General features: G+C 34.9%; 1 protein-coding gene across 4 annotated transcripts in view; it reads left to right on the top strand.

The window, feature by feature from the left end:
- LOC138711839 (uncharacterized) overlaps window positions 1-27,035 on the top strand; it is a 159,799-nt gene that overhangs the window by 10,749 nt on the left and 122,015 nt on the right. For all 4 annotated transcript variants that reach the window (XM_069843099.1, XM_069843097.1, XM_069843096.1 and 1 more), the window contains 4 exons: window positions 4,764-4,886; window positions 13,930-14,225; window positions 15,003-15,165; window positions 22,510-22,709. In XM_069843099.1, coding sequence (XP_069699200.1) covers window positions 4,764-4,886; window positions 13,930-14,225; window positions 15,003-15,165; window positions 22,510-22,709 — 782 coding nt within the window. The remainder of the gene's footprint in view (window positions 1-4,763; window positions 4,887-13,929; window positions 14,226-15,002; window positions 15,166-22,509; window positions 22,710-27,035) is intronic.

Raw genomic sequence — 27,035 nt, forward strand, 5'->3', positions numbered from 1 at the left:
TACTATCAAACATCACATTTCAAATTACTTTTTAAAAGTCTAATGCAATAAGTAGGGGAAAAAACAAGAAACTTAGGACTTTTTGTATAGGCTACAAAGTGACTACTTTTCAGTAAAGTGGTAAATCGTCATTCTGTGATTTGACTTTCCATGTAGGCTACAGTACGGTAATAACTGCTATATTTGACTGTCAGAATTAAGTATAGTCGATTTAATAAAATGCATTTGAGTCTAAAGAAAGCAGCAAAACAGTACAACGTTGCCTGTTGTGACGAGAATTCAAGCTTCTGCATACTGCTAAGGCATCATGTCACAAACACATACATGTCTGAATATTTCTGACAAAGTAAATATTTTATTCAGCGCTTTGAAAATGGTGCAAATATTAAGTATATAGTTGCAGAGAGTAAGTTATTTACTTATTTTTGTTTGTTTGTTCAGGCGATACAATCAATGATGATATACAGAACATAAATACTCAACTCATTTTTTCAACAGTTAACTGATATCGAGTGTGAGAGTGCTTATTTCAGGCAGGATTCAGCAACTGCCCATACAGCAGCCGAAACATTGAATTTGATAAGCGAAATATTCGAGGACAGGGTTATTAGTAGAGGATTATGGCCCTCTAGGTACCCCGATTTGTCAGCCTACGATTTTTATTTATGGAGAAACCTAAAAAATAAAGTATGCAAAGACAATCCGCACACAATCCGTGAGTTAAAAGACAGTATTGTATGAGAAATCGAGAGAATTACAGAAGACGAACTTGCACATGTAAATGCCAATTTCCTTCGGAGATGTTAGGAATGTGTTGCCGCAGAGGGACATCATTTTGAAAATCTTCCGTAGTCAAGGTTCGTAAACAATATGAATACTGTAATTTTAATAGCCGATTCTATGTACTGTAGCAGACCCAGTTCACCGGGAATGACAAGCACTGATGCCGGGCCTGCTTGCTATCGAGTGCTGTAGAGAATGTCATAGACTGCTTTGTATTTATTTATTCATTTATGTAGGCCTACTTATTTATTTACATATTTATTTACCTATCCCTCTGTCCGACCGCCTGTTTATCTGTCTGTCCATCCATTTACCTACCTACCTAGCTATCTATTTCCTATTTTATTTATTTATTTATCTCTTTATTTGTTTATTCATTTCTTCATTGATTCATTCACTGATTCATTCATTCATTCTTCATCTATGCATTCATCCATGTATTTATAATTCGATCTATTGGTTGATTCATTCATGCATTCATTCATTCATTAGTTTATTTACTTATTCATTCATCAATCAATCCATTCATCCATCTATTAATGCATCGATCCATCCATCGATAGATTCATTGATTTATTAATTGAATGATTAATTAATTCGTTATTTGATTGGTTAAATCATTCTTGATTGATTGATTAATTAATGCATTCATTGATTAGATTCATTCATTTGGTAATTGATTTAGTCAATGATTCATGTTGGATTGATTCATTCATCTATTCAGTGATTCATTCATTCATTCTCTGATTCATTAATACATTCAGTGATTGATTCATTGATTGATTCATTTATTCTTTCATTTATTGGTTGATTGTTTCATTCTTTCATTCATCTGTTCATTGATTGAGTCTACTGCTGTGGAGTAATGGTTAGCACTTGCAACGAACTGTCCTGGGTTCAGATCCTGGTTGAGGCAAATTAACCGATTGGTTTTTCTGAAGTTTTCCATCAACCCATTAATGCTGGGTGACATTGGGCGCTGGGCCCTAGACTCATTTTGCTGACATTATCACCTTCATCTCACTCACAGTCAGATGCTAGATAAACATCGGAGTTGATAAAGCGTCGGAAAATAAACCAATTTAAAAACGTCATTGATTGATTCATTCTTTTATTCATTCACTCATTCATTCATCCATTGATTGATTGATTGTTTCATTCATTTTTCTAACCTTTATTGATTTCTCTCTTCATTTATTTCTTGAGCCATTTTCTATTTACCTATTTATTTTGTTTTGTCATTTATTTATTTATTTATATATTTGTTGTTTGTTTACTTTATTTATTTATTTTTTATTTCTTCTTAGTTAATTGCTTACTTTTTTTTTTACATATTTACGTTTTTCTTTACATACTTATTTAGGCCTACTTACTTATTTACGTATTACTCATTTACTTACTTCCTTATTTGCTTATTTATACATTTTCAATATTTATTTATTTATTTGTTTCTTTCTTTGTTTGTTTATGTATGTAGTTATTTATTTATCTATTTACCTACCAATTTATATATTTATCTATGTACTTAACTGTCTATTTATCTATCTATTTGTCTATACACAGAGAGAGGCAGCGAAAAGTTACCGCACTATGCAGGGGATGTCGGGAAAGATATTGCTCACAATAGTCACGATCCATTCCTTGACTCACCGGTAAGCTGTAGCAGTGCGGGTGGGCATTCATTTTCATTATGGTAGGCCTATATTATTGGTTAAGAGGTACTTAATGAATGAAGTTGAAAATTGATACCTTTCATCAAAGTAGCTGTTGAAATGATGTTCAGCATTCTTGATAAAAACTTTGCATCATGTTAAAAAATTCCAAAACACTTGTACCTCCGCCTCCGAAATTTCAGATATCACTTGTCTGATTCCATTCATTAAACGAAAATAGCTTTGTCCGTCATAATTAAAAGTGATGGATCGACAATACTATCATGGACAGATTGCAGCATTCACCGACAGAAATTTACGATAAGGAGAGACGTTGTCGAAACATAAACTCTACTCATACGATTTCTTCAGTATTTACTTTTCAATTATGAAAATAAGTTGTTGTACAGTGTATTTCAATTATGGTTTAAAATACGTCTCTTTCAACACAGTTCATTAGTTAACACAACAGGATCCAGCTACCCGCGTAAATTTGTTGGTGGATGCTGCAATCTGCGCATGATGGTATTGTCTATCCTTCTCTTTTAATTATGGTGGACGAAGATTTCCGTTTAATGAAGGAAATCAGACCAGTAATATCTGAAATTTCAGAGGCGGAGATGCAATGAGTGTTTCAGAACACGATGCATTTTTTATCGAGAACACTGGACATAATTTCCAACAGCTGCTTTGATGAAAGATAAGATCTACATCAGTTTTCAGCTTCATTCTTTCATTAATTCATTCATTCATTCATTCATTTATTGATTCATTCCTGCATTCATTCACTAGGTAGGCCTAAGTCTTAATTAATAATTTAAGCCTATCGTAATGAAACAATGCCCGCCTGCACTGCTACAGCTTACTGGTGAGCCGAGCAATGGATTGAGGACCCTGCATAGTGAGGTAACTTTTCGCTCTCTCTCACTGTATTTGTCTTTCTATTTGTCTATCTAGTATTTGTCTATCTATTTCTGTATTTATCTGCCTGCCTGTCCGTCTGTACTTTACTCTAGAATATGCCATTAGGAAAGTCCAGGCTAACAGAGAGAGTTTGGAATTGATCAGGTTACATCAGCTGCTTGTTTATGTGGATGATGTGAATATGTTACAAGAAAATCCACAAACTATTAGGGAAAACTCGGAAATTTTACTTGAAGCAAGTAAAGAGATAGGTTTGGAAGTAAATCCCGAAAAGACAAAGTATATGATTATGTCTCGTGACCAGAACATTATACAAGTACGGAATGGAAATATAAGAATCGGAAATTTATCCTTTGAAGAGGTGGATCAATTCAAATATCTTGGAGCAACAGTAACAAATATAAATGACACTCGAGAGGAAATTAAACCCAGAATAAATATATGCCTCTTATTATTCAGCTGAGAAGCTTTTGTCATCCAGTCTGCTGTCAAAAAAGCTGAAAATTTGAATTTATAAAACAGTTATATTACCGGTTGTTCTTTATGGTTGTGAATCTTGAACCCTCACTTTTAGAGAGGAACAGAGGTTAATAGTGTTTGAGAATAAGATGCTTAGGAAAATATTTGAGGCTAAGAGGGATGAAGTTACAGGAGAATGGAGAAAGTTACACAACACAGAACTGCACGCATTGTATTCCTTCCCTGACATAAATAAGAACATTAAATCCAGACGTTTGAGATGGGCAGGGCATGTAGCACATATGGGCGAATCCAGAAATGCATATAGAGTGTTAGTTGGGATGCCAGAGAGCAAAAAAGACCTTTAAGGAGGCGTAGATGGTAGTATAATATAAACATGGATTTGAGGGAGGTGGGATATGATTTTGATGGTAGAAACTGGATTAATCTTGCTCAGGATAGGGATTGATGGCGGGCTTATGTGAGGGCGGCAATGAACCTCCAGGTTCCTTAAAAGCCATAAGTAAGTAAATCTGTATATATGTTTGTCTGCCTGTATGTCTGTCAGTCTGTATATCTATCCATTTATTTATGTCTTTATCTGTCTATTTATCTATCTATTTATCTATCTTTTTATCTATCCATTTATCTATTTATTTATTTATTTACCTACTAATTTATTTAATTATTAATTTATTCAGTTACCGGTATTTATTTAGTTATGTATATATATATATATATATATATATATATATATATATATATAGTTATGAAAGTTGCATATTTACTTGTATACGTATTTATTTACTTAAGTGATGTGGTAATCTATATGTGCAGTTTGAAGAAAAGTTTCGACATAGCACTTTAATATTTATTTTGTCATTATTATTATAATGTGAGCTACATTGTTAACATTCATAATAAGTTATATATTTAATTTTTCAGATAGATTTGCAGAATTTCGAAACTTTGAGGCAAACTATGATTACCAGCATTCAATGGACTGGTCTTTCTCTAATTGGGTTCTAACAGACAACTCAGAGACTTTCATTTCCACGCCAGGGGAAGGTGAGTCTCAACTACTTCTGTTACAGTTAATTCCTATAATCTGTCCAGTATTATGATATGATTGTCATCAAAACGTAGCCTATTCAAGTAATGATGGACCTTCACATTTTCGTATAGAGGTACTTTGCATAAATATTACACTTTGATAATAACTTTAAAGCATATACCTATTACTGTTGTCCTGCCCCTCCTGCCTCATGTCTGCATTTAGGTAGTTGCCTTAACTATAGCTTAACTATTACACACCATCTATATTAGATCTCCTCTAATATTGATATTATACACTATAACATGAAATGTTTGTCCCATCATTAGTAACTGCATTAGGTCTTGTAAAATTCCAATTATCTTCGATCTTCTATTAGCATCTGCGTCATCATAGTGACACACACTAAATCTTGCTTAACCACGATTCATTTAGAAAATAGATGGCACAAAATTACAACATAATCAATTTTACTTCCCCTTCACAGTACTTGACTACACAGATCTAATATCACTGTCACTGGCAGACATTTTTACACACTTATGACTTTCTAACAGTCAATGAAGTTTTCACCACAAAAATAATCACAGTCCTAATGCTGATAACAGAGTAGGCCTACCACTATCAGCCTTAGAATCATCAATTTATTACGTCCTTTAATAGTGACCGCACCATCATATTAACATACTTAATACCACTATTCCAATAATTTAATTTTAACTCGCTTCCTTATAATAGAACATTTCCGGCCCTATTTTTCAGCAAGTATAACCTATCACACTTCAATTATTTATTATTCTCTTAAGGCCAGCAGCATACTGCATCGGACATTCTATCTTGGATAGGACGGTTTGTCTTGGACCTTTCATGAGACGATGATTACACTCATTGTTGTGACATGAGGCTGCAGTGTACTGTATCGGACTGAAGTCTCGGGACGAATGTCCGATGTAGTATGCTGCAACTTCATAGAAATACGTGTAATCATCGTCAAACAGAATGGTTCAAGACAAAACCGTTCTGTCCAAGACAGAATGTCCAATGCAGTATGCTGCAGCCTTATAGAAATACGTGTAATCACAATCACATAGAACGGTCCGAGACAAAACCGTTCTGTCTGAGACAGAATGTCCAATGAAGTATGCTGCAGCCTCATAGAAATACGTGTAATCACCATCACATAAAATGGTCTGAGAGAAAATAGTTCTGTCCAAGACAGAATGTCTGATGCAGTATGCTGCAGTCTCATAGAAATATGTGTAATCATTGTCACATAGAACAGTCTGAGACAAAACCGTCCTGTCCGATGCAGTATGCTGCAGCCTCATAGAAATACGTGTAATCACTGTCACATAGAATGGTCCAAGACAAAACTGTTCTGTCTGAGACAGAATGTCCGATGCAGTATGCTGCAGCCTCATAGAAATACACGTAATCACCGTCACATAGAATGGTCTGAGAGAAAATCGTTCTGTCCAAGACAGAATGTCCGATGCAGTATGCTGCAGCCTCATAGTAATGCATGTAATCATCATCACATCGGACAGTCTGAGACAAAACTGTTCTACCCCAGACAGAATGTCCAATGCAGTATGATGCCAGCCTAAGGGGAGACGTCTGGCCAAATGCACTGTTATATTAAATTGATCACAGATCACAGTTATTGAGCTAATGATTTGAAATTTCGCATAGTTATTTAAAGAAAATTCATGTATTTTGGAACTTAATTGCAATAATTATGACCTTCTGCGGAAAATACCCTGTGCCTAGCAAAATATGTTTAGATTAAAAAATATTAGAAAGAGTAAATTATTTTACATATCTCGGATACACATTTTCTTTCTTCGATGAAGTAGACATTTCACAGAAAATTTCTAAATATACCAAAACAATGGGCATAATTAACAACATTATGAAACCTTCCCTAGTACAAAGGCATACTAGAATTCCCCTATACAAGACCTTGCCGAGACCTGTACTTTGTTACGGCAGTGAGGCATGGACATTGAGGGAGAAAGATGAAAGCAGAATAACTGCTAATGAAATTAAATTTATGAGATATACAGCGGGATATACGAAATGGAATCACAAATGCAATGAAGATGTAATGGAAGAATTACAACAAGAACCTGTAATTAATCACGTAAAACATTATCAGAACAACTGGATAAATCATCTGCATCGCATGCATAGAGGTAGAATCCCAAAAGTCACTATCGTCCAAACGGGAAGTGATCTCTCGGTCATCCAAAGAAGCACTGGATTGAACATTTAACTGTGAGATCGTAACAGGCCATATGGCCTAATACTTGAAGGGAAGAAGAAGAAGAAGAAGAAGAAGAAGAGGAAGAGGAAGAAGAAGAAGAAGAAGAAGAAGAAGAAGAAGAAGAAGAAGAAGAAGAAGAAGAAGAAGAAGAATTGCAATATGACAGAATTACAAGAAGTTCAGTTATAAACCTAACCTGACAGTAGATAAGGGAAATTTCTCACGAGTTCATAACCTATTAGAGATAAAGACCTAAAATTTTGCACACATTTGCCCTATATTATATCTAATAAATATCTTAGATATGATTTTAAGTCATTTAGTTTTTATACAAATTTTAAATAAGATACTATTGAAAATATTTACTATAAAATATTATTATTTTATTCAAGTAAAGTACTTTAAATTGACACACAAAAACAATCTATCAGAAGGAAAATTTGTATTATGTAATAATAGAGAGGTGTGCAAAATTTTGTTACTAATCTTTATCTCAAATAGTTTTTTAAAAAACGTTCCTTAATTGTAAGAAATTGTAACTTTCAGAAAGTGAAGCGTAAAATTTAGGATTTTAAAGAAGAGTTGTGTAAAACCATGGCATTATTTACTTCCTTATGAAATTTCGAAATAAAATTTTGGCAATATAATCTTTAAATGTCAGACAATAAAATTAAATTTAAATTTAAAAATCGAATTTTTTACCATTTTCACCTTTGGCCTTCATCTCCCCTTAATACTATTTAGACACTGATAACATACTATATACCTGTCATTGTTTAATAAGCTTCTGATTCTTTTTTAATAGTGTAATGTTATATGGGAGTCACATATGAGGCAATGGCAGTGCCATTGATAAGATATTAATCCTGCAGAAGAAAGTTATTTGTATTATTACTGGTATTTCCTACAGTGTCCATTATAGACCTCTATTTGTTAAGGAGGATATTTTTGATAGTCATTAGCCTTTGTGGGTGAATATTCTGAGATGGTCAAATATGAATAACAAAACTGGAAAAAATATATTAGATTAAATTGTGTATTTTTTTTTCTCACATTGGGTGCATTTGTTCCTATTATTTAAGGTCCTGGTATCAGTTGAGCTTAAAAAAAAAAAAATTATGTGAGATTTTCTAATTTAAAAAAAAGCCAAGGGACCGTTGTTACCAAATGGAGACAGTAGTTACATAATATATAAAGAAATGAAAATTTGTAAAAAAAATAATAAATATATCTAATTATTATTCTGTAAATCAGAATAAAAACCTAGGTGAAGGATAACCATTTTATACTAAAATTTCACACTACACTTCTAATGGAACTGATAAGGTTTCCTTAATGACTGTTCTCAATTCTTTAGCTTCTTTCTTAATTTCCTTTGTCTCTTTTTAAGCCACTTTTGATATGTTACTACATCCTCATATTTTTCTTGTTCTACTTCGATTACTAATTTACTGAGGCACTGTTTGCAAGAGTTCTATATACAATCTATATTTTCAGGATCATATGTGACTAACGTGACAAGATCAACTGGATTTGCACAAAAGTTTGAAATTTGAATGCAAAATGCATGCACAAATGTTGCGATCTACTATCTTGAAATGTACAATATAAAAAGGTCGGAGTTTACAAAATGACCCATATGACAAATTGTAGTGATACCCTATCACAAATTTTTTGTGCAAATTCTTCATAGTGTCCAGGAGGTATCATTTCTGTCATTTTATTTTATTTTCTGTTTTTCTTTCTTTCTTTCCTGCACAGAGACGACTATTACAATCTTCTTCTATGAACTCTTGTACGAGCTCTCTGATATTTACAGGTAGTTTGTAACTTTTCTTTTGTGTCGGCCTACAATTTTCCTGTACAGTTTGTATGACACATGCGTGAGTGCATCGTGATGAAACCATATTTATTTAGTTTGGGAGGAGTTACAATACTTGTAAATTTTCTTCACTCTTTGGTATCAACCTCTGCGGTCTTCAGGTGGCGAACTGGGATTTCACTGTAAATTAGTTCCCTTTTAACTGTTTTTGGCAACTTTTTCCTATCAATGTTAATTTTTTCAGCTTCCCAATTTTTTCTGGTGTTGTCAATGACTGTTTTTCTTGACGAGATAATCGTTTTTTCAGCTTTTCAATTTTTTGTAGGCCTCTTTTAGTTTGGTATCCAAATCTTTTACCTTTCTGTATGCCTTGGTCCTGGCCAGTGCCTTTTTCTTTCTGCCTACATTCCTTTGCCTTGATGATCCAAGCTGTAAGCTTATGTTGTGGACTGATGGAATCTACATTATCAGGGTATTATGTCTTAAATATCTTTCCTTTACAGCCCATTGTTTTAAGTTTCTTCTAAACTTCTGTACTCCAGATTTCACTTGTCATCGAACATTTCTTTTTTCACAATCAGTCATAACTGCTATTTTCTTTCTTTTTTTTATATTCTTTGTCATACCGGTAGTCTCTTTTTTTCTGCAACTTCTTCAGTCATATTTGCCCTCTGCCTACGTATCTTCTCCCTTTCATCATTAGACTTTTTTTTCTTCTCTACAAACAATCACATTAAATCGTCACCTGAATGCAAGAACTAGGTAACTTGATTTTTCATATTTTGTGACATTGCCTATTTACTTATTTATTGCACTAAGGAATATGTCTCGTTTTCTTTTACCTATTTGTTATATTGGAAAATAGATGTTGCTGGTATCGTTCGATCAGTTACCTTGATCCTGGATTACATTTTGTACGATTTTTGCTATGCTATAAAAGAGGTAACTAAAAAACGCAAATTTCGAGTTACCTAGTTCTTGCATTCACGCGACGAAATAATATTCGAGTTTACTTTATATACCAGTATTTAATAATTGTATGGTAAATGAAACGCCAGTCCCACAAGAAGAAACAACGATCCCAAAATGAAGGGACCGATGTTACAGGGACCGTTGTTACAAATTAGTATAATTTCCGCACTAGTTATGGCAAAATAAATGGTTAAAAATATATGGAGGTTAGATTTTCTAGTCGACAAACATTATAATGTTTTGCATATACTGCGAAAGTTTTATATATACAAATTATATTTAATGCCACCTGGGACCAGTGTTTCCAATAGAAAACATAACATTCAGTCATCAGTGATGATTTTTGTATTTTTCAATAAAATAAATTACGACAATGGACAAAAAGTTTTTTAACTGGCGCCATGTTGATCTCTCACCACTACCAACCGTTAAAATTTACCACATGAAGCAAAATTGTCTTTTGTTGTAGCTCTTTTATTTCGAGGGACCGACATTTTTGGGGACAAACGTTACATTAAAGTTGTGTCCTTTTAGAATTAAATAAACAACAATTCCTGTCTTTCATAAGTATTTTAACTATTTATTTTTATAACCTTCACCGAGGAAATAAAATCAAATCGATATTCTGAAAAAAATTTAGACAAAGTAAAATGTAGTTGGGGACATAGGGACTGTAGTTACATTTTGACGTTTGGACGTTATTTTTTAAGTATAAATTTTAAAATTAATCCTTTTATACTTTGTTTCTAACTAAAACATGTTAGAGTTAGTTAATTAAATGCAACATTTTCAAGAAAGTCCTTAAATCAGCTGGGACATACATTTACCCATTTCAGAATATTCACCCTTATATATTTCAGTATATATATGAAAGTTAAAAAGAATTTAAATCAATACCATGTGAAATCCAATGTGCATCATTATTTCACTAGGTTTAATTATCAGTTGCATGTGCCCGCAGCTAGATTAAATGTAACTACAAGATGGTTTAAAACTGAAGCTCACAATTTAAATCTGAATAGATTTGAAGCTGCACTCAAACAGTGGCTTGTAAACAATCCATTTTATAGTCTAAATGATTTTTTTAATATAAATATATATTTTAATCTCTCTTTTAGTGTGTTTGTATATATTATTCATTTTAAACTTTTACTGACATTGTTTGTAGCATCTAAGGACTGCAATAAAGATTGATTGATTGCAAAGTACTCTAAACCAATCGGATAATTAAGAACGTTATGTTATTTACAGTATGTCTCTAAAATCATCACTATTTTCTTATCCTTTTATCTTTAAAACTTAATAAAACGATCATCCTTCTTTTCAGTTTTTTCTTTAATTATATTGTTCAATTCCTTCATAAAGTCATTTCTCCTAAGCGATACCTGCTCTAGTAAACCAGCTCAATCGAAGGTCCTGGATTCTGGCAACTTTCCTCTGGTGTCACAGATTCTGGTAGCCCTAGTTCCGTTTTCCTCTGGTGTCCATTTTCTTCGCGGCTACATACAGTATTTTGTCTGGGTGCATGTAATATTTAAATTACCACCACTAACTGACTGAGTCGTAACATTACAACTAGGCTAAGTAGCTTAAGCGCAAATGACTCGTATTATTCTGTGCAGCTAGAAATCCGCGCCCTTCATGAACTAAGTCGCATTAAAAGAGGCAAAATGTAATCATGATCTGTATATATTTAATATTTGCATTTTTAAACATAAGAACATCTCTGATTGAGGTTTTGACTGATATGTAGGCATACATCTGTTATCGGGCAGTAGGCCTACATCTTACTTGTCAATATGTGTCAGAAGAAGAACAATTGTTAGATAGCCTACATCTCAAGTCTGATTAGTGAAACGTGGTACTAGTAGTACTAGACAGTAACGTATGTAATGGAGGGGGAAAGGAACTGGACACGCTACCCCATTATCTCCTGGTTTAGTTGCCTCACGAGTGATGCCTTATTGGTGTCACTTATGAGGTTCCAACCTGTCTTCAGACAGCTGACTAAACAACAACGTAAGAATTGTACATGTTCTTTATTCTAGCTGTAAATCACCTGTAAGGATATTATGGAATAAATAAACCTGTCTGTCTGTTTGTCTGTTGGTCAGTCAGGCTATCCGTCTACCTGCCTGCCTGCTTGCCTGCCTAATCTACCCGATCTGTCTTTGATCTGTCTATCTGATCTGTGTCTGACCTATCAGCGTAATCTGTCTTTCTGACACTGTCTGTCTGATTTTTCTGTCTGACACTGTCTGTCTAACCCATCTTCCTGTCTGATTTGTCTGTCCAATACTGTCTGTCTGTCATTATGTGTCTTATACTGTCTGTTTGACTCTGTTTGACACTCTCTGACTATGTGACTCTGACACTGTCTGCCTGTCTGATAATGTCCATCTAACTGACACTGTCTACTGAAATCGAAAAGCAGAAATAATTCTGCAGATAAAGATTTCTCTTAGGAAATTATTTTTCCTTTGATATGATGTACAACATTTCATTTATCAATTTGTTCTACAGAATATGAAAAGTCACGGAGTAAATAGTGTAATTTAATTTGAAATATATCTGTGATGTTGATTTCAAATGAAGGCCTGTTATATTTTACTGAAAATTATTACATTTCATGTGCACTGTTCTTGGGTAAATGTGGATGAAATCTATCTAGCCTAGGCCTGATAGTTTGAGAGAAATTACCACGCACTGGCATCCATATCTGAATCCACTTTTCGATATCAGTTATTCTGAAAATGTGTAGGTTAGATTAAACTCCGTTTCTGTTCTTTTTCATAAAAGATCAGGGTAAGCTGTATCGGAGAGACAGCTGCTAGTTTTATGCGTGATTATGTCGCTGATAGAATTGTTGTTAAGGTAAACATCAGCAGTGACAATCTACTTTCTAGATAACCTGAAAGCCCAGTACATTTTCACTGCGTTGGGACTTGGAATAGCCATCTTGCATGCATTGAGAATAAAACATGTTGCTTACTATAGTAACCATCATGCGCTATCATTTTCTTCTCATTGCTTATACGCCTTCTCCCATTGCGCTGCATATATCTCGACATTGCGAATTTTCTCTCTTCACTAATTTCACTCGCGAATTTTTCCAATTTAACTTGTCGACTGCTGATTGTTGCTCAATTAATACTGTAGCCTGTTTTGTTACGAATCATTTAACACCACTTAGAACATTTCATCGCTTTGCATTCTCAAGTTACATTGCCTCAACTGCTGCATGACCCGCCAATTCGTGTGTCAACTTCCCCTTTTCCCATGTATTGATAAATGACGTCACCTGCTCCAACTCATGGCTACGTTGGATACATTTATCCTTCGTCTGTTGATCGCCGTTTACTTCGATGTTAAGGTAAATTTTAGCAGTTACATCTTCACTGTGCTGGAATTTCTGGCACATGTAAACATGTTGCTTGCTATAGTAACCATTGTGCTCTATCGTTTGCTACCTGTTGCTTATACACCCATTTCCATTTGCGCTGCATGTGCTTTGACATTGTGAATTTTCTCTCTCCACTTAGGCTATCTCGCGAAATTTCCAATTTAATTACTTGTCGACTGTTGATTTCTGCTTAATTGAGATTGTAACCTAGTTTGTTATGAATCGTTTGATACGACTGTGAATGTTCTATCGCTTTGCATTCTCGGCTGCTGCGTGACCCACCGGTTCGTGCTTCATTTTACTCTTCCCGCGTCATCCATCACATTGGATACATTGATCCTTCATCTGTCGATTGCCTTTTACTTCATTGGAATATGTCGTGTAGTTTAGAAATTAATTATTGTAGAGGCGACAGATTTCACCTGAAAATGTAGCCTAACCATACCCTAGTACTGAACCAAACTGATATATATATTCATGTAAAAAAATACCTTACGAGAATGTTATGTAAGTTAGGAATTGTCCTATTCCAACAATTGAACAGTCTCTTGTATTGGGTTTATGATTATTGATGAGTAACACACTTGTTCACAGGTCGTCACACAGTAAACATAAAAGATGAGAAGATTTCTCCTATGTTTCCTCTTCTCTCAGTATCACCACGGTACTCTCCGTCAATTGTTATCTCTCTCAAAAAGTATGACAAAGAAAATACACTGTTACTCTACCTTTCGCCTGACAACGAAACGAGATTCTCTGATATTAATATCATTAAGATGCCCAGATATTATGATCATTCTGCACACTTATATGAATGTATAAAATACAAGTATCTAGAGGAGCCCATCTCAGGCGAAACAAGGAAGTGTGGAGAACTAACTACAGACTCTGTAAGTATTTGGTATTAAATTGTTCAATATTTGTAGATATTAAATCCGACATTACAAAATATCATCTCCTTGGTAACTTATGCCATCAAATACTATACAAAAGTCATTATTTCGGAACTATAATTAATTTCAATTGGATGGATGGATGAATGGATGGATGGATGGATGGTTGGATGGATGGATGGATAGGTGAATGGATGATTGAATTGATATGTGGTTGGATAATTGAATTGATATATGGATGGATGATGGAAGTGATCGATGGAAGGATGATTGAATAAATAAATTGATTGATTGATTGATTGATTGATTGATTGATTCTGAATAGGTAAACGAACTGGTGGTTGGTGAATGAATTGATAGATTCATGGAATTATGGATCAATGAATTGATGGGTGCATGGATGGATGGATGGATGGATGGATGGATGGATGAACTGATTGATACATCAAATGATGGATCAACGAACTGATGAGTACATAGACATATGAGTGAATGAATGAGTAGACATACTCATGGATAGATGAACGAAATGAGAATGAATGAATGAATGAATTAATTAATTAATTGACACATGGACAGAATGGTGGATGAACGAAGTGGTGTATGAATGGATGGATGGATGGATGGCGGGGTTGGTTGGTTGGTTGGTCGGTAGGAATGAACAGTTTTATTGTATACTTTGGAAAATCAACTGAAGAACAAAATAAATTGCTACACAAACTGTTCTATATTGCACTGTACTGGGATTTTATTTGAGTGCATGTCATGTTTCAGGAGTCTTCTCAGTATCCATTTGATCATATTCTTGTGCAAGGACAAGAGATCACTCTAATCAATCAACAAAAGCATGTACTTACCAATATCAGAAGGAACATTCGTAGTGATGTAAAGTATGTGGGATTGAGATCAAAAGAGTTCGAGTTTGATATTTGGACACGTAAGTTGTTTGCCTGATATATTAACCTAAATATATTAACATTCATTGTAACACAGGTATGCCACCTACTTATTGATGGCAACAGTGCAGAACATTCACGCTAAGATGAGTGCTGGCATGCTACAACTGTGTACTGAAAGTTACCTGTATAGTTTATATAATGAGATCAAGTATAGAAAAGGAAGGAGGACAATTTCTATACCTTTTTGTATAAATTATGCGAGTGAAACATTTTGTAACACTTTGTTACCATGAGGAGAGAGGTTTGGTTTTTCTGTAGTATCGGCTGTTTTGAGAATTTCCATATCCACGCAGGTGGAGACAGACCTCTCTGAAAATAAATTAAGGGCTGAGTCTATCTCTCCGTAATGAATATGGATCAAGATCCACTTGCAAAACCTGCACCTAGAAACTGGATCGCATGGTCTTAATTAATGCATCACTGTAGTATCACTGTTCAGTTATATCTAGAATCGAATGAACAACATGGTTTATTTTGTCTCTAAGTGTTCCACATATTCTCAGCCTTATAGGTGAAGTCGCCTATTATGGAAGAACCACCCTAGATGCAGAACCACACATAATTTAGGAAGTTGATGATTTGGAGTGACTAGAAATCTTTTCGGGGTATTTAGTTCCTCATTAGTAAATACAGAACTTCTTACTCGGATTATCAGTTAGCCTACATTTGATTCATCACAGTTGAAAATAAATTTATTTTTGGTACTCCACGAATTGTTTTTTCCAAATTTCTCAAGTAACTTTTTACAATGCAAGGAGTCACACTCACACCAGATCTAGCGATGTAGGACCAGAAATGTTAGTTGCTAATCATTTCTCCATTATGATTTTGTTTTTTTTTCAGCAAGCTTCTTTAGCCATACTTCCCCAGGCAAATCATTTTTATATTTTGGGCTTTTTACAAACATTCGCAAGTGTGTGAAAGTGAGTGGGTAACCCCAGTCCGCACTTTTCAGAATAGGCCGACTTGGAATAAAATTATAGCTGCCTCTTTTTCAGAGAAAACAGGTTGTCTACCAGTTTTTTTATTCTTCCACGATAGTTATTGTTAGGCTAAGTGTGTTGTATGATATATTGTATTTCTTCACTGTTTTTCACAAATATAGTCCATTATTTATTTATTTATTTATTCATTCATTCATTCATTCTGGTAGAGATAAGGCTATCAGGTCTTCTCTTCCCCTCTTTCAGGGGTCTTTCCCTCTACCAGGGAGGAGGCATTATATATTTGTTACTGAGTAAAATTATCGTTATTCCTATTCACAGGTGTTCTTTTATATATTCTACCATTATTAAAATGGTTCAGTTCATGAAAGTTATCAGCCTCACCCTAGGTTACATTTAAGTAGCCCACACAATTTAGGTTGATGACGGAAACTTCAATGTTTGTAATCAGTTGCACAAAAGATGAATAAGAACATGTGTTACTTCACTAAAGAAAAATATTTCTAGTAATTGTCCGGAGTCTTAAAAATATACCTACAATAAAAAATGAAGAAATTAAACGTTTAGCTCTTTCCTGCCGCTGCATTGGCTATAACTTCCAACCAACAATAGTTTAAAACAGCCGTTCTCAACCTGGTGCTCCTTTAATGACATCTGGTGCTCTCGTCATGCGAGTAAAAATGTGTTTGTGAGCACAAGCGCTCATGAGATCTTTTTTTCAATTCAAACTTTGTTGTAGGGTTACAGCTGGAACAAATAGCGTTCCTAGCCATCCATTATACTATTTTAGAGACCTAATAGGCCTTCTCGTATGCCATGGTGTATAACCCCTTTCAATTCAGTGTGGACTTAGAAAAATCAAGATTATTCAAGAGAATAATATGGATTCTCGTGAGGAACTTCAATTGATAGATCTCCAGTCCTCCTTAACATTCATATATTTGTTTTAAAAGGAGAATTCCTTAGCCTATGGCAGTCCAGAAGATACAAATGACTCCAAATAATGTGGAGTGTTTATTTCAAATGCCTGGTTATATTAGGGACAACCAACCATGTGTAAAAACTTTCTTACTTAAGAAGTACTTCAAGAACAAAGCATGATCACGATCACAGTAGACTGTGATCACAATTATCTAATTCACATCTGCAGGACTCTTTCTCCTTGGATATCATTAAAATTTTGAGTGACATTCAAATTCAAGGATATCATTTGTCCTGGTGAGTGTTCTAAAATTTTATTTGCTTATTCACTTACCAATATTTCATTTATGTATTCAGATAGCTCTATTAAACCTGTTCAATTTCATGGTGCTTGCTCACTTAGTATCACGTATGGGTGGTACTCACAATCCTCAAGAGGTTGAGAACCCTGGTTCAAAATATAAGCACATTGTTGTGTAGTCAATATAGCTAGACACCATGTGGGAGAGAATTCTCTCTAAAATACTAGACATTCGAAAAGTAATGGTAACATAGTTATTGTTTCACACTAAATTTATTTAGGTTACTTTCGACATTACATAGGCTACTTCAAATATAGTCTCCTGTCATGTCAACAATACTTTGCATCGACCTGGTTGGCGAGTTGGTATAGTGCTGGCCTTCTATGCCCAAGGTTGCAGGTTCGATCCTGGGCCAGGTCGATGGCATTTAAGTGTGCTTAAATGCGACAGGCTCATGTCAGTAGATTTATTGGCATGTGAAAGAACTCCTGCGGGACAAAATTACGGCACATCCAGCGACGCTGATATAACCTCTGCAGTTGCGAGCGTCGTTAAATAAAATATAACATTTAACAATACTTTGCCAAGATGGTGGACTCTGTCTGCAGCAGCATTTCTGGATATCTCTCTCGCTGATCAATCTAAAGCCCCTCAGATGCCAGTTCTTGATTGAAAGCGAATTCCTCGCTTCCACTCAACTTGCTATAGTTCAGTATGGAAGGACTTCTCTCCCACAGGCTTCTTGTAATGCCCTAAAGCATTGAATTGGACGTTTTTCTCTTGCAACTTGGATTTTTATGAAGCACCTTTGTTCGTACCTTTAGGGCTGTATTATTTACTACAAATCAGAAACAGCCATTGTATTTACAAAATATGGCTACTTTGAGACTTTCACTATTGCAAATTTATGAAACAGCGCTGATCTATTACATAGTACAAGATTTCAATGGTCACTGCTATGAGCATTCATTTACAGCATTGTTGCTATTACTTATTGAATGCCCTAGGATTATGGGAAATATGGGCGAAAACGTACAAAATGATCATGTGATCAATCTCACCCCACTCTGCATATACTTTTATTGACATTTAAAGTTGCATTTAATTTTATTTGCTGTGTATAATTTTCTCTGTACTACTATGATTTGAATATTGGTTATTCAATTCTCTGTCTTCATTTCGATTAAATTTTTGTAGATTGGTATTTATGTTGAGAAAGCAGCATTTTTTTTAATAAACCAGGGTAACAGAAATGTTAAATACAGCTCTAGCATTATACTGCACCATAGAATGAGGATACTTGCTACAAATGTGTGTTTCAACAAGATGTTACACAAAACTGGAAATAGTTTTAAAAAAAGTCTATATGCCCAAAGTTTGGTCTATATCAGTAGAATAATATTTATTTATTTATTTATTTAATCCACTCAAAAATGTAATTATAGAGTAGAGAAAAGTGAAAATAACAGTAGTAATACATATAATAATGGTAATTTAATATTACTCAACAAAAGATATCAAGCATATATTACATGTAAATCTCGGTAAACAAAAACAAAAGTATTTACAGTATAAAGAAAACTTAGATTATATTAAAGTAATAGAGCAAGTGATGAAATGCAAATAACTAGTCACAGATTAATAACAATAATACAATAAGTCATGAGGGACCTACGTTAAGTCAGCAATATTAAGAGAATTAGGAGTGAGTTAGTAATGATAATTGATATGAAATATGAATTTAAATACTATTATAGTCACAATCATGCCATGGTATGAAAGAAAAATTACATAACCTCATACCACGGCATGATTGTGACTATAATAGTATTTAAATTCATTAATATGTCACATCAACGGACGTATATACGTCATCAAAACATCGTAAGATGAAGATTATATTTGATATGAAATAATTTAAGAAAGAAGACCAAAAATACAATATGCAAACCAGTTAAGACCTATTTATTAGCAAAATACTTATGGAGTGTTTTGAAAGCTATCAGTATTTATTTCTTTCAAGAGTGTGGCTCTATCCTGAAAGATGTCAATATTGCTCAGTTTATTATAGAAGGAACAGATTCTAAGAAGTGGAAAGTACTTATAGTAACATGTCCTAGCATAGTTTATATTAAATGTTTTACTGGTCCTACAGTTCTCTCTTGGTACATGTATTGCTATCCTAGACAGTAGATGACTATTTACAGAACTTGTTAATAAATTATGGAGGTATTTTGTATCAATATTATTTCTTCTGTGTTGCAAACTTTCAAAATTAAAGAGAGACAAAAGAGATGAGTACGAAATACTATTTTCATTATTCCAGGAGGGATAGTAACCAAATGATTTAAGAAACAAAAATCTAATGAATCTTTTTTGAACACTCTCAATTTTGTTAATGTATTTAATTTGATAGGGGTTCCATACAGTACTACATATTCAAGTTTTGATCTAACTAATGAAAAAAATGGAATTTTTAAACTGTCTTGAGAAGAGAATTTTGTGGTATTCTATAGATAAATCCTAGAAGTTTCAGAGACTGAGACACAAGTTCAAGTATATGGCTGGAAAAATCCATATTATAAGTGAATCGTATGCCTAAATCTTTTACCGTGTCAGTCATTTCCAGTAATTCCCCACCCATTGAGTATCTGTAAGTAAAATAAGTTTTTTTCCTAGTATATATCATATAATGACATTTATTTAAGTTGAAATACAGTTCATTCTTCAGTGACCACTTGTATAACTCATTTAGATCTCTCTTAAGCAAGTAACAGTCGTTAGGTGTAGGACAAGATTTAATAATTTTGACATCATCAGCATACATTAAACATAGTGAATTTGATATCGAGTTTGGTAGGTCATTTATAAATAATAAAAATAAAAGTGGACCCAGATTTGATCCTTGAGGGACCCCCGATGTCACTGTAAATTCTTCAGATCGACATTTGTTGAAGACAACAAACTGTTTGCGGTTTAATAGGTAATTTATAAATAGATTTATAAGAGAATTACTAAGCCCGTATTTGGAAAGCTTCTTTAACAATATACAGTGATCAACAGTATCAAATGCTTTTTTGAAGTCTGTGTAGATTACATTAACTGGATTACCTATGTCCATATTTTCAGTGACATAATCACAAAACTATACTAAATTGGATAAAGTTGATCTACCAGTAACGAAACCATGTTGTTTGTCGTCAAATGAAAACGAGAAATTGGCTGCCAACAATTAGGTTATGGGGGAAAGTTTTGGAGTTGATACTACTGGTTGAGAGAAGTATTGTCCGAGGTTGGCCAACCTGCATGTGCAGGGAGTGATGTGCAGCAGCAAGACGAAGATGACATTCACAGTAATGGGAGCGTCCAAGTTCTTCCAGCATAGTGTGATGCAATTTTTAGCCATTGAAGGCGTTTCACCAATTGAAATTCATTTCCGTATGAAGAAGGTGTACGTGGACAAGTGTATGAGTAGACAAAATGATACCAACAAGGGCGAACATCACTAGAGGACTACCCGCACCCTAGCCAGTCCCACACAGTCTTCATAGAAGAAGACAATCTCATCTGGACAGATCGGAGGTGTACAATGGACGAAGTAGCTCAGAATCTGAATATCAGTCATGGATCTGTATACTCAATAATCCACGACCAATTGAAGTACCGTAAAGTGTGCGCAAAGTGGGTGCCAAAGTGTCTCACAGGTGAGCAGAAACAACACGGAATGGGACTGAGTTTGCAAGATCTGATGCATTATGAACAGGAGGGGAAGGCTTTTTTGTAACGTATTGTGACAATGGATGAAACATGGTGCAAGCATAACGAACTGCAGAGCAAGCAACACAACATACAGTGGAAGCACAACACATCACCACGCCCAAAAAAGTTAAGAAATTTCAAAACCGCAGGCAAATTGATGCTCGTGCTGTTCTTTGATTCAGAGGGTCCATTACTCTGCCAGTTCATGGAGAGGGGAGAATCTGACACCTCCACTTGATACTCTGAAGTCCTTCCTACTGAATTGCGTAGTGCCATCAAAATAAGTGATCTAGATAGACATTTGTGTGAAGGTGTCATTTTGTTACATGACATGCACGACCACACACAGCTCAGCACACATGGACACCATTCGGAACCTGCACTGGGAGGTGCTCGAACATTCCCCTTACAGCCCAGACTTGTCACCTTGCGACTTCCAGATTTTTGGCAAGCTGAAAAGTGATGTAGGAGGGCGCCGGTTTACGATGGATGGTGACGTGATTGAGACAGTGCAGCAATGATGCCACTAGCAGCCAAAAGACTTTTATGAACAAGGTATCAAAAATCTGGTGAGCAGGTGGGATAAGTGCCTAAACACTGGCAGAGATTATTTTGAGAAATAAAATTCCTCTGTGGAGAAAAAATTATTTCTCGTTTTTATTTGACTGACCCTCGTAGAATTTGCAAAGTGCAACTGGAACGTTTTTGTGTTTTCTTGGCATCCTAATGTAAAAGAAGAAATTGTTTTGCAAATTAACGTAAGCTTCTTAAAATTAATAATACTTCCATATTACAACCTGCATTATTATGGTAAAACTCTGAATGAAAGCTGTTTTTGTTACTTTTTAAATGCTAAGAAAGTGGGTGTGGCAGTGTTGCAAGCTACCTCATCAGGAGCAGTAATCCATAAAATTGTAAATTTACAAAAAATGGTAGCATATTATTTTAACACAACTATAGACAAATTCCTTTATATTATATTTAAGCCATAATTACCTGATAAATGCTCTCCAGGTCCACCCTTAAGTATACACAGCAGAAGTTTATCGTATTTTGATTTTCGCCACTTCACAACAACAACAATAACTTTTAAGTTTACAAATTATCTCATAAAAATCAGAATTGCTTCCTAAAACATGTTTGAGATAGAACACACTCTGCTAAACAAATGACAAATGAAAAAGTTAAGGTTGAAAGTAATAAATCTTGACAAACATAACATATATTACATCTTATACGTTATTTCATGTCATAACATATTATCACACATATCAAAATGAAAGATAACATAGTGTAACATTGTGCAACTTAACATTCTTCAAGAAGTGTTTATTAAGAAATACTCCGCCATTCTCTTAAATTTGAAGAAACAGTGATATATTTTCTTTTCTTACAGCTGTTCATAAATGGTCACTCGCAAAATCTCGTGGAGTGATTGAAAGCGATAAATTATATCACCGCTTCATCAGATCTGTATGTATATCAGTCCTGTATTACTTGCAGCCTAACAGTGACGCTACACTTCGTGCATACTTAGTGTCGGGGGATGGGAGTGAACTGTTACTAGGCAGTGCAAGAGCACCAACGAGAAACGTGGTAAGAGTTCACTGTACAGGTAGGCTATATAAACAATAATAAGTAGGGACTGGATTTATAGGTTTCTACCTTTTTTTCCTTACTTCTAACAAGCAAACGTTCTGATGAGGGCAGATAAAAAAACTTAAATTTTTTTCTTCCACCATGTTAATATTGTCAAAAGAAGTGCTTATACAAATTTTGGCCACTTGACCGCAATTACGAGGTTGTTCAGAAAGTGATTTTCCCTGGGGCCGTTTATAGAAAAAAGCACAATTGCATAGAAATATTTATTGAAACAGATACAGCAATTGTTGCGGTATTTGTCAACATATCCCCCACTGGAAGTGAGACATATTTGTCATACCATAGGATCAATTTTTGTGTAGTAGAAGTCAGTCGCCTCAGATCGGAACCAGTGTTTGACTGCGTCTGGACCTCTCTCTGTCAATCCCATGATATGAGAAATATCTCAATTCCAATGGAAAATATGTTGAAAAATAGCTCAACAATTGCTGTGTCCATTCCAATAAATTTGTCCATGTAATTGTGTTTTTTTTTTCTGTTAGTGGCCCCTGGCGAACTTATTTTTTTACAGCCGTTGTAATTGCGGTCAAGTGGCCAAAATTTGTATAAGCACTTCTTTTCACATTATTAACATGGTGGAAGGAAAAAATTAACTTTTTTTGTTTGCTCCCATCAGAACGTTTGCTTTGTAAGCTCACAATTTCTTATAATTGTTCGGATCATGGTCATTAGAGTTAAATATATAAACTCTGTTAAACTTAAAAAAATATAAATTGAACTTTAAGAACTAAAAAAAAAACCTAAATCATAAGTAATATGTATTTTTCTATATTTAGGTACTGCGTTTTATGTAACTATGTTTAGAAATTTCAATATATCTTATAATTTTTCCATGTTGAATCTTTCGTAGACTACTTTTAACACTTGAATATAAATAATTGATTAAATGGCGATCTTACTCGTGTTAATTATGTATTACAGATACACTAAAATACACCCTAATCAAATTCTCAACACATAGATCAATTTCAGAATACACACACTATTTGACAGAACTCTTCATCACACGAACACACCCATACAACAGGCAGTGAAGTTGAGATGGCGCCGAGACACAGAAGGCTCTGAGGATGGTGTCAAGTAACACCGAAACGGCTGTAAGCCGCACATGCTTACATAATTAACACGAGTAAGATCCCCATTCAATCAATTATTTATAATTTTTATTCTCATCTCACTGAAGAAAGTGACAATCTACAGCCTTCACGCCTTCAGTCTTTTGTTGTTTTGAATAAAATTGTTAACAGGGAATTCCTTCTTTCTTTGTATAGCAGGCCTTCTTTCAGAGACTTCATCCTTTCATGCTGATTGCAAATATAACATACCAGTAGAAGGGTATGAAATGACTAAACTTTCTCTTGAGGTGAATGAACTGTGAAAAAGTCGTATCAATGAAATTCATGAAGTATTCGGGCATATTCGCTGATAGAACACTCTGCTCTTGTGTGTGCAGGTACAAGTTATGAATTTTTCTGAGATCTCTGTGCAGTTTCTTATTCTGGTGCTTCTGGTGTTCTTTACCACTGAGGGAAAAATTATCTATTGTCAAGCCTGCCAGAAGCAAGTGTCAATTTTTTATGCACAATATAACAATTAATGTTGCAGATAAATAAGTACCACACGTATACTCTAGAACTTTTAGGGGGAGAAATAATATAAAACAATTATTGATTGATCTAAAAGAGGGGTTGGAAAACAATGGTGGATTGTTAATGTTTAGGTGAGGGGTTTGGACTTTTTCCATTGCTGGTTGTCACAATCAAAAAATTAAGACACAACGTTTCGAAGGGTGGTTCTCCCTTCGTCTTCAGGTAGAAGGAAGTAGGGAAGAGAAAAAACCTATTGTTAGGATCGTTACGTACAGCTATTCTGTATGACTGATCGTCAATTCCTGGCTTCGGTGGAGATTATAATTAAGAAAGACCCGAAGTCATTTACAGTATGTTGGCACTAAAACCAAACGGGATAAAGAAGATGGGTGTGAAGTGGCTAAAAAATTGATGTAAGACACACAAGAGGAGGGGGTGGGGAACTGAAAAAATGAACAAGTGTTATGATACTGCGATAAAAAATAATAGAAAGATAAAAAGTAAAAAAAAAAACTAGTAACAAATGACAAGATAAAAACTACTACTGCCACCTAGCGGTAGCAGACACTACTACTAATTACTAAGCTGCAACACTAGGTTGCGTTGTCTAATGGTGGTGGAGATGACCCCAGGTGGTCTACGTGGTGTGGGTGACAGCATTCTTCCTCTTGTATTGAATATTTCTGATGTCTTGTTCAACTATGGGTAACCAAATATCCGGAAGAATTAGACTAGGTTGACTAATGGCATTGTCCGAGAAACTCGTATGAGCGGCTTCCTTGTATTTCCTCTGAGTCAGAGAACGCTCAGTTTGTAGGTCTGAAGTATTTTCCCACTTTATTTTGTGTCCGGATTCAAAGCTGTGTTGTACTATTCTTGATTTATCTATTAAGCATTGTTTGAAGTTGTACTTGTGCTCCTTAATTCTTGTGGACAGAGGTCTGCTCGTTTCACCTATATAAACGCGACCGCATTCACACGGAATGTTATAAATGCAGTCTCTGGTATCCATGTAATTAGGTTTGGGTTTGTTGTTGGACAGGATTCGGCTGAGTGTACTCTCTGATTTGAAGACCGTTCTGATGTTATATTTCTTGGAGATTTTCTTGGATTTTTCGGAGGTGCCTCTTACATATGGGATAACTATGGTACTCAGGGGGTCAGGGGGGGGGATTGCTCTTGTTTTCTTGGTTGTGACTTATGGCCTTTTTGATGAATTCGTGGGGATAACCATTCGTTACAAAAGTGTTAGTGTTAATTATAATCCCCACCGAAGCCAGGAATCGACGATCAGTCATACAGAATAGCTATATGTAACGATCCCAACAATAGGTTTTTCTCTTCCCTACTTCCTTCCACCTGAAGACGAAGGGAGAACCACCCTTCGAAACGTTGTGTCTTAATTTTTTGATTGTGACAACCAGCAATGGAAAAAGTCCAAACCCCTCACCTAAACATTAACAATTATTGATTGTTGACCAGCTATTAAATTAGTAGTCTTAAAAATTCTAAAGATCTTATGTTTAAGTCCATTCATGCATTTCAGATTGTCATTATTTTTTTATATTTTTTTCATTTTGCGAACTTTACTTTTTATGTGAATACAAAGTGACAATAAATTTCAAAATACAAGTATGAAATTCAAATTTTTTGTTCGTGCTACTACTACTACTTCTGAGCATTAAAATTCATACTACAAAACAAGTCACTAAATAGGAACCTCAGACTCCAAGCACTCACCACCTGTATCTTTCCAGTTCTTTTGTACGGCTGCCAAACGTGGGCCCTTACAGCTAGACAGAAAAACACCCTAGCAGTATGCCAAAGGGGAATGGAGAGGAAAATACTCGGCATATCTTTGAAGGACAGGATTAACAACAAGAGGTTGCAAGAAATCACATCCTCCAAGAACATAGTTCATGAAGCGGCAAGGATAAAATGGAGATGATAAGGTTGCAGGGGAATAGATGGGCGCAAATAACAACTACTTAGGACCCTTACCAAGGAAAGAGAAGACCGGGAAGGCCGAGAGTCAGATGGGCTGACTCCTGCAGGCAACAGATCGGAACACACTGGAGCAGAGTAGCACAATGTAGGAGAGGATGGAAGGAGCTAGGAAGACAGCTAGTTGAGTAGAGACAATGCATCCCAAGGACAAAGTGATACATATCCTAATATGTCAATTTAGTGTGAATTAAACGTAGACCAATGAGTAGGAACTGAAATCACCTGAATGACAAAGCCTAAATATTCTAATGTGATAACTAAAGTGCAGAACAGACTAACAGCAATGAGTACAATCCTAAATGACAAAAGTGTTGAATATCTTAGTTATAATTCAGTGACAAGGTGTTAATATTTAGTCATAATTGTCGATGTGTAGTACACAACTCCGCCCACGTGGACTAGCTCGACATGTGAGCAAAATGGAGCCAGAGCTTTCCCTCTTGCAGGAGGCCTTAGCCCTTTTAAGGGACACTAATAGGCTATTTCATTTCATTCATTCATTGACTACTACTACCACTACTACACTCAGGGATTATGTGCTGTAATTTGTACGAGGTATCGGTTTTGATTGCTGAAAGAATTCTATTTCTGGCTAGTTTGTAAAATAATAAAAATAGTTTGCCTCTTCCACTCCTAGACCACTACTAAAGTTATTTTTTGTCAT

Source organism: Periplaneta americana, chromosome 13 (assembly GCF_040183065.1).
Source record: "Periplaneta americana isolate PAMFEO1 chromosome 13, P.americana_PAMFEO1_priV1, whole genome shotgun sequence".
Classification (NCBI taxonomy): Eukaryota; Metazoa; Arthropoda; class Insecta; order Blattodea; family Blattidae; genus Periplaneta; species Periplaneta americana.